At 43.5% G+C, this 12,867-nt stretch overlaps 1 protein-coding gene across 1 annotated transcript in view; it reads left to right on the top strand.

The window, feature by feature from the left end:
* The window catches only part of BRINP1 (BMP/retinoic acid inducible neural specific 1), an 80,619-nt gene that overhangs the window by 61,030 nt on the left and 6,722 nt on the right, over nt 1-12,867 (top strand). Inside the window, exons 5-7 of the mRNA XM_082067519.1 lie at nt 772-877; nt 6,917-7,153; nt 12,039-12,261. Coding sequence (XP_081923645.1) covers nt 772-877; nt 6,917-7,153; nt 12,039-12,261 — 566 coding nt within the window. The remainder of the gene's footprint in view (nt 1-771; nt 878-6,916; nt 7,154-12,038; nt 12,262-12,867) is intronic.

Below are 12,867 nucleotides of genomic sequence, written 5' to 3'. Positions count from 1 at the left end.
GCATACAAAATAGGGAAAATGGCTCTGCAGACAAAGGCTGCCTTCTCTGGAAGCAATCATCCTATACTGGGGAGGGATTTTATTGTTGCAGAGTTCACTCCAGGGAAGGTGATGTGGATGGAGTTGTCATTGTTAGCCACTTCTGAAAGGTTTCAGCTCTTGTTATTGTTCTGTGGTGTCTCATGGCTGAGTCTGTTCCCTTCTGGATGGGAAATTGAATTGAGATTTTGAAACAGTGACAGCAGATAATCACCCCATCTGAATTCAGGAAGGGCAGCTCTCTTCCATGGCTGGAAACCAACGACAACAACCACAGTAACAGCACTGCAGGTCATCTGTGCCTCCATCCATCCTCAGCACAAGGATGGTGTGCACATATGCTGTGGGAGCTCTAGGCACCATTGTGGGCTGGCAATCCATCTCTGTGTCTTGCTTTCCAATAAGAGAAAGCCAGGGAATAATTCCTCTACTGGCTTCTGATGTTCTCCAGTGGAGATCCTCTATGAGAAACATCAATCTGCAGGACTTCCTTGCCAAGCTCAGAATAACATGCAGTACCATAAAGAAAGCAGATAGAATTCACTCTAGTTTTTCAGCTTGTGAGGGTGCCAAACATTAGCTGTGTCGGTCCAGTGTGGGGCATTTTTCCCTGATTAGGGAAGATGTATTTGGGATTGCATCAGCTGGTGACAAGGGGTTGTTATATTACAAGGTCTGAACCTGCTTGGGGAAGATGTGATGGGAACACTCTCTCTTCTACCTCCTCCACAGGTAACAGAAACTCGGACTGGCCCCCTGGGCTGTAACAGCTACGACAATCTGGACTCTGTGAGTTCTGTCCTTCTGCAAAGCACTGAGAGCAAACTCCACCTGCAAGGTAGGGCTCAGGAATGAGGGAGAGGGTGATACAGGGCATGGAGCGGGGGGATGAAATGAGAGAGAGAGGCCTTTTTTCTAGCCTTTTCCACTCTTCTGTTTGCCATGATCATTGCCTTTGCTCCAAGTTCCCTGAAGCAGAACTGGTGGCTTCATATGATGCTCGGCACAGCAAAGCCAGGGCTTGACAGGGACTGAGCTTAAGGCACAAGGAACTACAGACTGGACCCCAGCAAAGTGTCTGGGCCCCCCTGCTATTGAATTTTGATGATTTCTATGTATTACACACACACTGATATAAATAAATTTGACCTTTTCCATTAATATTGAAGTGACATTCTGTCCATGTCTCTTTGTCCCTCCCAAATTGATGATTTGCGTAAGAGGTTTGCAGATCAGCTTTTGGGGCTCTCTAATGACAGTAATCTTTGGGAAAAGTCACAGAGGTTTTATTTAGATGCTAGAAGCCATGGCTTCGGTCCCGGTTGGGGAGCTAGTCCAGAAGTCAACAGATAGAGGTCATGACTGAATTAATAAATAAATACATGCTGGTTAGCAAGAAGTCAACTTCAGTAGAAGGAGAAAATTCACTGGGCATGTAATTTACTATGGTTATTCCCAAGTTTTTGACAAAATAAGGAAATGTGGGATTTAATTGCTCATTTGCCCAGATGGTTTTATTTCTGGAATCCTTGTACTTGCACAAATTTTAATTTTTCAGATGAATGGGCTACATTACATCTTCTGCTTTGAGTGTAATTTGGCAAGTGCTGTTTTAATCTTGGTTTCACAGAAATTGAGTTTCATTTACTGAGTCATGTTGTGGATATATTATTATTGTTGTTATTATTTGCCTTTAAAAATAATAAGCAGGTGGTTTTCACTATTTCGGTGATTATCTAAGTCACTGAGTTGTGGTTCTTACCTAATTAACAATAAACAATTTGAGGGGTTTTATATACTGTTATGATGGCTGCTGGTAATGAAAAATGAAGGATGACACATCAGATAACTAGGTAAACTGCTAAATAAGCAGACAGCTCAGTTTATAGGCAGAGAAACTGGTAAGCAGGTAAATCAATAGATCTCTATTGGCGATCTGATCCTACAAAATAAGAGCAAAAGCAAGATACCCAAGAGAGGGAAGGAGGTGGAGGAAGAGGGAAAATTAAGGAGATATAGGGGATGTAAGGTGGACAAGGCTGAGATTTCTGGTGGGAGCAGACAGGACCTCAGGGGTCAACCACACGAGGGTTTCATGGAGCTTCATGGCATAACCCAGTGCAGAGAGAGGCCAGACCCAAGCCAAAGGAGATGAAAGGGAAGGGAGGAAGGCAAGAGCTCTTCCTCACAGAACAAAGTGACCTCTAAAGCTACACCTGAGTGTTTTCTGCCTAATCTGGAGTGCAGTTCTTGGGATAATTACCCAGGATTGTTCCTCTGCTCTGAGAGGCCTCATTAGGAATTAGTCACAGGGCTGCAGGTAATGGATCGTGACCGAGTCTCCTCTGATCTGATTAGCAACCGAGCATGAGCTGCTGACAGAAATCCATGCTACCGCCTTCCTGTCAGTCTGTCTGGGGCTGGCTCAATAAAAGAGCAGCATCTTCATGACAGGGAGAATTTCTGCTTCTGAACTTGCTCGCTGGCGCCCAGCCCTGAGAGTCATGGTTTCCAAGATGTGTCCTTTAGGCGATGCAATGGCTGCATGTAGGGTTTGGGAAGGTCAGCCAGCCTGGAGATACAAGCTGGATGCACACACAGTGCAGGGTGTCTGGTTCTGCACCTGTGGGTACATGGGCCGAAAAGCGTGACTGATTTATAAACCAGCATCCACATGGACCCAGCATGGGAAGTGGTGGAGTCAGCATGCCTGAAGGTGTTTAAAACACATGTAGAGGTTCTTAGGGACATGGTTTAGTGCTGGAGTTAGGTTATGGTTGGACTTGATGATCTTAAGGGTCTCTTCCAAACAAAATAGTTCTATGATACTATGCACGTACATCTGTGTCAGGTTCCCTGTCCTGTGCATGGGGACAGCTGTGTCCCCTTACAGTACTGGGGGGATCCTGTTGTGGGCCAGGATGTCACAGGTGGCTGCATTCATTTGTACTTCATGTCCTCCTGTCCCTGCCACCAGCATGAAGCCATCACTTCATCAGCGAGGCTGATGCACGAGCTGCCTGGAAAAGGAGAAAACCAGAGCATGGGAGGGGAAGATGTTAACAGCTCTCTAGGCTAAAATTTGAGTGAAAAAAAGGCAAAATTTTGAAAAGTTTCAGGATATTAAAATTCCAGAGACATATCCTCTTGGACAGTGTGATGTTATATACCAATATTGCAACATGGCACTATTTCAATAAGGTAAAATCTTCCTGTGCTATTCTAAACATTGTGATATTAAACAGAAAACACTGCATCTTAGGTAGCTTGTTATGACAAATATGGCAGAGTATTAAAATTTACATTACAATTAATATTAAAGTATTTGCCAAGATGGACAGAGCACTAATGACAACACAAAACATTTCGGCTTTTCAGTGCAACAAAATGAGGAAGTATGAAAAATACATTCAGACCTTTCCCTTCAAAAGAGCTTTTGGAGTCAACATGCTCTCACAAAATGCTTCAATGAAACTGCATTTTCAACAGAGAACTCTTCTGTGGAAAATGTTTCAAATAGCTCTAATTTAGCGCTGGGGAAATTTACCTCTTTTAATGCAGGAAGCTTTTTATATACAGTCCAAAGCCAATCATGTCTCTCTAATAGTTTTTCTAGGTGAATTAAGGACACGCTCCCTTGTCAGACACTTCATATTCTGCCTGTATTTATCTAAGACAAACCCATACCAAATCTGTGCTGCTCTTAATGTTTAAAGAGGAAATGTGTGCTTTACAGAGTAGCAGAATTTCTCCTTCCAATCAATAAGTTGCCTTCAAAACTAAACTATTCTTGTTAACACTCCTCACCAGCAAACTTCTCTGTGTATCAGCATGTACTGAGGCTGTTGTGAAGCATGAACCCATTCCTTGCACATGCTGGTTTGAATTGAGGGGTTCAGCCCACGAAAATGGTCCAGTATCTCCGTCTTAGGATAAATGTGGGGTTGTTTATATAAATATATATGTCAAGTGAAAGCAGGCATGGTTGTATTTCAGTAGCCTTAAAACCAATTTATTCCACAAGGAAATTCGTGGCCTGAAGATCTCAGTGTCACGTGTAATTCCTACAGCATGTTTGCAGTTATAAAGTTAGGGCTTTGTATTTGGTATATGCACATGTGTGTCGCAATGAGTAGCTAGATTTGTGTGTTCCTGGTCTAAGCACATATTTGAAAATGTGCTGCTTGTGAAATGCGACAATTAACCGCATGGATTCCAGCAGAACTGCTTACCTGATGAAAGATAAGTGTTTATGTAAGTGTTTTGTTGAATTGGTGCTAAGTGTACAGGGGCTCTGATTACCTCTTAAACATGAGATAATTTCTTACAAGAGAAGTTTATCCTAGAAACATCTTTTTTAGAAACCACGAGTTTTATGGACAAAAATCATGCATTCACAGGAGGCACTCGGCAGTGTAGGATGGGACCATGTTATGTTTTGGAGATGGCAGGGTATTGATGTTTCTGCACATGCTGAGACACACAACAGATGTCCCTTGCAATGCGAAGTGTTTTCCCTGAAACTTTAGTTTGTTGTTTTTTACTCCTCTCCCATCCAGAAAAAAATCTCAAAGCCAGTATTATTTGTAGCTGGTAGCAGACGGCATGTCAGTGCCGCTATCAGAGTATAAAATTCAAAGAGAAAACATGGTGAGCTGAAGAGCCTATGGGCATTTGGGCCTCATATTCAAAGGTTGGAGGAGCAACCTGCCCTGGTTGCTCCTCCATGAAGCGAAGAGTGGAAAGATTTGTTTATGGGACATGGACCATGAATAAACAGTCAATGCACATGAAGAAGCTCAGCTCCCCTGTCCTGTGAGCTTGCAAAGGCAGTGAGTCCAGCAGCCTTCAGGCTCTCCAAGCCCCTTTTACAGATCTCAGTAGCATTCTTCAGTAGCACTGCACTTTTTCATCCTGAAGGAAAGTTTTGGAACCTGGCAGATGGCATTATCCCTAACATCACTGTGAAGGCTTGAAAAGGAACCATTCCTCTGTGGTGGTCACTTCAGATAAATCCCTAAAAGGCACTGAACCTCAGGCCTTCACAACAAGAAGAAAGCTGAGCTGCTTATTGAGAAACATCTCAGAAACGACCAAAAGGACCTTAAAGCGTTGATCCCCATTAGACTGGTTTTGAGGTGTTCCCAGGGATGCTGCAGACTGTGGTCAGCTCTTTGCGTGTCCCTTCCCTTCCCTGCAACAGCACTGCAGAAAAGGCAGCAGGATCTATGCAGACACGGTGCCTCCAAGTGCCAGGCTTGAAATCCTTCCTTGTGCAAGTGTCACACGTGTCTTCTCCAGCTGAAGGTTGCTCTGTGTTCATCCTGCCTGGTGGCTGCCACTGCTCCACGCGTGACTGCCAATGCGGTCAGACATGGGGGCAGCTTGCTGCCACCAGCCATGGTGCTCTCAGAAACCCTGCCCTGGCCATGAGGGAGAGGAAACAGAGGTCCCTGTGCCTTCAACACCCTCCCCATCCCCCCCCGACTTGGTCTTCAGAGGCACCTTGCCAAGGCTGAGGTGTCTCTGTGGAATCAAAAGCAAAAGGGTAATGGGGTCCTGGGGGTGCTGCCTGATGCTTTTCTCTTGCCTGAGGTGAACATGACCCATCACAGAGATGGGTCTGAACTCCTGAAAGGAGTCACAGCCCTTCCTGCCCTTCCCACACACTCTCATCCTCTGAATTATTGCCTTATTTTCCTTCCACTCCAATGAGCTGTCAGCCACGGATACTGTAATTCAGCGCAATAGAAACACAAACAGATGGGTAATTGACCCGCGTGCCTTCATTACGCCGGAGTTCAGCTCTGCTGTTCGAGCCATAAACTCCTTTATCTGCCACTCTGAAATCCCTGGGCCTTTTACAAGGAAGGCGAAGCAGGCTGGGCTTCCTCCGAAACGCTTGCTCAGAGTTATTGTCATCTCTGCCTTGTGCATGGCAGATGCTGACTGAGTGTGACAAGCAAGACTCGCCAGGTAGGGGGAAACAGCTGTGAATCCTCAGGGACAACTGTAGGGAGCCTGGGGACGGGGGCTGGAGAAGGACAGGATGGAAAAAAATGTACACTGTCCACCAGGCAAACACTTTAACTGTTACCGTGTCCTCTGGTACCTGAGCAAGGGTGCACACCTACACTGCACAGATGGGTGGACACACAAACACTCGCTGTGGAGGAGACATGGGGACAGATCTCTCAGGCAGTGTAAATCCTCAGAGCACCACTGAAATCACTGGCACTACATCCATTTGCACTTTAATAGGATTTGGCAAGTAGCCTTCCTAGCAGGGAGCAAGCTGAAAAGAGTCAGGTACCAACTCCTGTATTTATACTGTGGGAGCTGGGCACTTAACTCTGCAAGTGTCTGCTTGTATTATTTTCTTTTTCTTTTTTTTTTTTTTTCTTCTTTTTCAGTGTGTAGTTTTCTTGTTTCTGTGCTACCAAACCTATTTAGTCTCTCTCAAAACATGGCAGAACAGCATAATGCTCATCACTTCTGAATGAGCACTTGGTTGCAAAGCATAAAAAACCCCTGAACCTGGGTATAAGGGAGGCTTTGCATTCGGGTGCTTTGTGCTGTACCAGGATCCAGGACTGGGATGGAAGGGGTTCACTGGGCATTGAGGTGGGGAATGTTATTTGTCACCCTTCTCTCATAAAGCAGATGGGCTCTGCTCTCAGGTAACTCGCTGCTTGCACAATTTGTACCCCACCTTCCTTATGACAGCTCCGAGAGAAATATCCCAACAGCTTCTAATTCCTCAGCATCACTTTCCCAAGCTGTTAATGAAACAGTTTTTGAAAAGAAGAACAGATACCTGAAATGACTCTCTCTTTTTTTTCTCCCTTCACATCCTTGCCTGTTGTTTCGATGCCAGGTCTCCAGATCATCTTCCCTCAGTATTTACAAGAGAAGTTTGTCCAGTCTGCCTTGAGTTACATCATGTGCAATGGCGAGGGCGAGTACATCTGCCGAAACAGCCAGTGCGGCTGCCAGTGTGCAGAGGAGTTCCCGCAGTGCAACTGCCCCATCACCGACATCCAGATCATGGAGTACACGCTGGCAAACATGGCCAAGACCTGGACAGAGGCCTATAAAGATCTGGAGAATTCAGGTAACTGAGCAAAGTGTGTTTTCCAACTGATTTATTTCAAACAAAGCACGTCAGGTTATACCAGTTAATACCCCTTTCTTCCCTTAATATAATGTTACAGTTAGGATAAAAATAGAGGATGTTGAACCCAAAAACATGATCTTAGTCTTGAGGGATTGCCTTTTTAATCTGTACACGTACAGACAAAACCACACACCACACGTAATTGTATGTATAAGGGGATATTTTCCATGGAACAGTTTGTTTGATTAAAAATCTGTTTTTTCATACTAAACCAGCTCAGAATCTCTCTTTAATAGTTCTACAGAGAAACTTCCACAATATGAATGATGCAGAAATTGCTTTTCAGATTTGCATGAATGATTTATTCTGCTTTGGTGAAAGGCAATTCACGGAGAGAGAGCACAGGCCAGATGACACCTCATTTGAGATAGAGAGAAGGGAAAATGACTTCTCTCTCCTACAGTGCTGATGTCTGCCGGTGTGAACGTTTCTCTCTTCACTTTCTCCCAGTGTGACACTGGAGGTGTCAGCGGAGTTTGTTCCATGTTGATGCTGGTAACCCATAGTAGGTTTGCAACATCACTCTCAAGGACTTGAGGTAGTAAAGAGAGCAATATTATCAGAGCAATTACATCCTTTCCTTTAGCAAGTGGACGCTAAGCAGAAATTAATCACGAATTTCATCACGAGCTTCTTATCCCTGTGCTGCCTCTCATCTCTTAGTGTTAGCCAGTTACCTTCCAATACGTTTTCTTTAATGATTATTGTCACAACTGTCCAGGTCTCTATGTTAGGAAAGAAAACTATGAGGAAGGGACCATCTAGCTCTATTCAAGGTATTGAAGAATTCTTCTTCAGAAGTCTTCCCGGCAACAATTTCTTTCTTGATGTTGAAGGTCACCTTAATCCCCTTAATGGTTGAAATGACTCAGCTTGTTTCCTCCATGAGCTATTGAGAACTGCTTCATACTTCAAAATGTGGACCCTGCTGATGTCTCTGCTGTTGCACAGATTTTCATGTCCAGCTCACACTGTCAGCTTGGTGCTCAGATGAGCAAAGTCAGAGCAGTAGTTAATGGCTCAGTGCTGCTGACCACCTTGAGAAGAGCCCTCCATAGACTATGGGGAGCCACCAGGCTGGGCCAGTTCCAGAAGTGGGTGACTAGCTGAAGAAGTCCATGAGTTTCTATAGATTCATGGATGGGGTGGGTACACCAGGGCAAACCTGAAACGTGGATTTTGGAAGCTTCTACTAGCTCAGGACCACACAAACTGGGATTACTGGCAGTGCCTGGCAGCACAGCTCTGCTGCTAGTTAAGTGCTACTAGTTGCTAGTTCTGGCACAGGACCTCCACCTAAGGTGCTCAAGAGCCACACATTGGCCACTGCTCATCAAACCCCTTTACATTCCCAGGGAATCTCACCCAGACACTTAGAAGACGAGAGCCCTATGGAGAAAGAAATTACAGTCTCAGAGTGATTGTTTTACTGTTACATTCTGTACTTGTTGCACTTGATCTAAGCAAAGACTCTGGTAGATAATGATATTCAGTCTCCCTTCCCTTGAGATTTCAATGGGGGAAGGTGTTTTTCATTTGCTATGTTAAAGTGACACGTTCCAGTGCAATTCTCTGCTGTGCTGGAGCCATATTCCACCCAGGGCTGGAGGCTTTTCGGGGCTGGATGGAGTGATTATCTTCATGTTTAAAGCTGCTGCATCTCATTCATCACTTTGTTGCACCATGCGTGAACTTATTCTTTGCGATGAAAGTTGCTATCACAGAAGACTGTAATATTAGTATTTTGCTCCTTTGCTTTAATAAATATTCCCAATGACTAGAGGATTTTCTTCATAATGAACAGCAGAAACAAAATCTCTAATGGCATCTGAAGGTTTTTCCAATAAAGTGGGCTGAAAGGCACATGAGTGCTCTGAAAGCAAATACCATTTGCACAGGAGGAGGCTGATAGCCTTAAAGATCTATATTTTGTTTCTGATCTGTGTTGGATTCCTATGTCAATTTGGAAAAATCGTGCGGGGCAAATGAAGAGCTGGTGTGATTTGGGATGGCAGCTTCAAAGTCAAGGAGGCTGCAGTGAACTGATGCTGCTTTGAATCAGCTCAGAAGTTCTTATTCCATTGCTCATGTTTCATCTTTGAAAGAGATGTTTGACATGGCCACCTGTGATGCTGAGTCATTGCCAGGGCACTGGGTGACTCTGCAAAAATAGGGAGCCCTGTTGCATTATGGGCAATGTAGTCCTGGCCATCAGCAACATTTTCTGTGCAGAGAACTAAAACACAACCAAATGCAATCAGCATTATTAGTTAACTGGAAATTCTCAGAGTTCAGAATGAGCTATTTCCAGAAAGGTACAAGGCTTAGCACAATGCAGCCTTGGTTGGGGCCTTCAGGGATAGTTATAACTAAAATACAATTAAACAGTGAAGAAACTATTCTTTTTTTGAAAGTATTTTATTTTTTTTCACCTCCTGCTCCCCTTTTTTTATAACAACCCCACCCAGCTTTTATTTTGCTCATTTGTTTTCCCCTCAGTGTTGCACTGCAGTATCAAAATGTGCACACTGCACTGAAATTTCTCCCTTTGCCCGTCTCTATGAAAAATGTAGCACATTCATCATCAGAGGGAAAAGAGCTTGGTCTTGTGCACAAACAGGCTTTTGAGGAAATTGATTTATAGGGGGTGGGAAGCGAATGCAAGGCTTTTACTGCTGAAAGGTACCAGGAGTAATCAGCATGGTCAACAGAAGCAATTATACATGATGATAGTTTCAGAGGACCACTGAACAGAAGAGAATCATTTTTGGGGAGGAGAAGGGCACTGAAAGCAGCATTACAAACAGAGTGAAAACCTGAGAGATTATTTAAAAAAAAAAGAATCTCTCAGCTATCTTTGTGGAAGAAAAGAGACAAGCAGATGTCCCATGGATCTTCATAGTGCAATGACGATAATTATTTTTATTAGGTGCTCAGTTTCACCATGTGATGAGTAAGACATGAACATCCATTTACCATCTATATAATGATGGTACTGACTAATGCATAGATATTCTTTGTTAGGCAGTTAAGCATGAATTGTAATAACAGGAAATATGTTATGTAAATATATATAAGACTTGGAGAATAGGTTGTAAATTATCTGGCCTGATTTTCTCCAATGATTCTATGGATTATTTCTTTTTTTTCTGAAAAGATGTCAGCCTTTACAAGCTTTCATTTTTTTGGCTATTGTCCTTTTTTTTCCATCTGACAATAGGATGAAGGAATTTTTTTAAAAAAAGGATTAGGAAAGGAAGAAAAATAATGTAGAAATCTTTCAAGAAAAGATGGCTGCATTTCATGTTGGACACATTGTGGGGGCTATGTAAGGGCTCTAGTCCACCTCCCTCTATAAGGACTCCCACCAGCACTACCCTGTTTCCCCAAAAATAATCCCTAGCATGATTTTTCAGGATTCTTAAGGATGCTCAAAATATAAGCCCTACTCCAAAAATAAGGCCTAGTTACAGCTCATAAAAAAGTCAATACCGACCCTGTCTTGTTTTTGGGGAAACAGGGTAGGTCGAGTCCACCACAGTTTTGTTTAGTGGAGTCTAAAACGAGAGATTCTTCTACACCTCTGGGCAGCACATTCCAGTGCTGCATTACCTCCAAGTGAAGGAGTTTTTCAAGAAATCATTTGAACTTCTTAAGGCTGCAAGCTCTCTATTACTTCTTGTTACATCATTGGTCTCTAAGAGGAAGAGTTTCTCCCCTTTGTACCTTTTAAGCAGTTGTAGGCTGTAATTACCTTGCCCCTTGACCTCCTCTTCACCACATTAAACAAATGTGGCTCCCTCCATTTGACCTCATCGGATATGGCCCTTGACCATCTTGGGAACCCTCAGCTGTGTCCCCCCTTTCCTGCCCCCCCCCAAAAAAAAAAACCAATCAGGTTATTTTCCACTGAGAAAGTTGGAATCATCTGTTTTTTCCATGTTATTTCCATACGAGGATTTCCCAGTCCAGTCATCAGAGCCTAAGCAAACTGCACTTCTCAGTAGGGAAGAAAGGGCTGGTCAGAAACAGAATCAGATTTTCTGGTTTGTAATGAAAAAAACTCAAACAAGCCCTACATAATGGTGTTTTTCATTATCAGACGAAATCAAATGGAAATAAAGTGATCACAAAACAACATTCAACAACATATTTTTGGACCAATTAGATTTTTTCCTTTGGCTAAAATTGACACATTTTGTTCTGACTTTAGCCCTGCAAACTACTTTATTTTAATTTCATTGTTACATAAAGCAACTCATTTAACTTCAAATGAAGTTAAACGAGAAAAAAAAGAATCAGAATGCTCTTTTTAAAAAATGAGAAAGCAGGACATTTTAACTCAATTCAAACCCTTCCTCTGGGGATTTTTTAAAGCTTTTTTTCTCTCTTTTTTTAACAACACAGCCCAAGTGACTTGACTTCAACAACAAACAGCATTTTAGGAGCAGCTGAACAACAATTTAAATGAGAACTCTCTAACTGACAATGATTACAACTCCCTGCTTTTTGTTCATAACCCCTAGTTCATAATTCCCATCCTCCAGGGAATTTGCTTCTTTTTTAAAAATCTACCCTGTATATATTAACCATATTGTTTCACCTGAATATTCTCTGGGTTTTGTTTCCCATATGGGAGCAGCAACAGCCATGGAATTAGTGAGCTTCCCAGGGCAGAATGATAAACCAGTGTGTTACTGGACATTCCCTCCCTTCAGCAGAGCACCGATGGCCTCGTGCATCACGGCTGGTTCTCCATCCTAATAAAAAGCTTTGTAACTTTGTTATACTCTGTATTTCTCCACGATTTTGTGTCTTCCAGATGAGTTTAAATCCTTCATGAAAAGGCTACCTAGCAACCACTTCCTGACCATCGGGAGCATCCACCAGCACTGGGGGAATGACTGGGACCTGCAGACCCGCTACAAGCTGCTGCAGAGCAACCTGGAAGCCCAGCGCCAGAAGATCCAGCGCACTGCCCGCAAACTCTTTGGCCTCAGTGTCCGGTGTCGGCACAATCCCAACCACCAGCTGCCTAGAGAAAGGTACCTTCATCCTTCATGGGCGTGGGAGTGGTGTGATGGGTGATTTAGCTGAGCCTGGGCTTGGACCTAAAACACAACAGCTGAAGCGTTTGGATATAGGATGTGCTGACATGGAGGTCTGGGGGAAAATTAGTCTGAACATGGGTTGAAATTTCTGGGGGTGTAGGTAACCTGTATCACATACCGAAGTGTACTCACATCCCTTCTGTGTGGTCTTACCCACCCAGGTGGAGGGCACCCACTTATTCCATCGTATTCTACAGGGCTGATATCACACAGCCAAGCAGACTAAGCTGCTTTTAAAACAGTCCTGCGTCACATACCACAGCGAAGTTTTCAGCCTCCATTTGCTGTTAAAGCAGACATATGGAACACAAGATGCTTCAGCCCATTTTTGAGCTGCGCTCCTCAATGAATGTCACCAAAGCAAAGCTTTAATTTCACTGGGAATAGATCACATTTCTTCTACAAAATGCAGAATGAACCCATAAAGGGGCACTGACCAGAAGCCTGGCAATGTTACTAGAGATGGAGAGAGCAGATTTTCCATTATAGCTACAGTAACTATTGATATCTAATAGTCACCTCCTCCTGGCTCCTTCCAGC

Source organism: Streptopelia decaocto, assembly GCF_964273445.1.
Source record: "Streptopelia decaocto genome assembly, chromosome: 17".
Classification (NCBI taxonomy): Eukaryota; Metazoa; Chordata; class Aves; order Columbiformes; family Columbidae; genus Streptopelia; species Streptopelia decaocto.
This window is presented reverse-complemented; position numbering and strand designations above follow the sequence as displayed.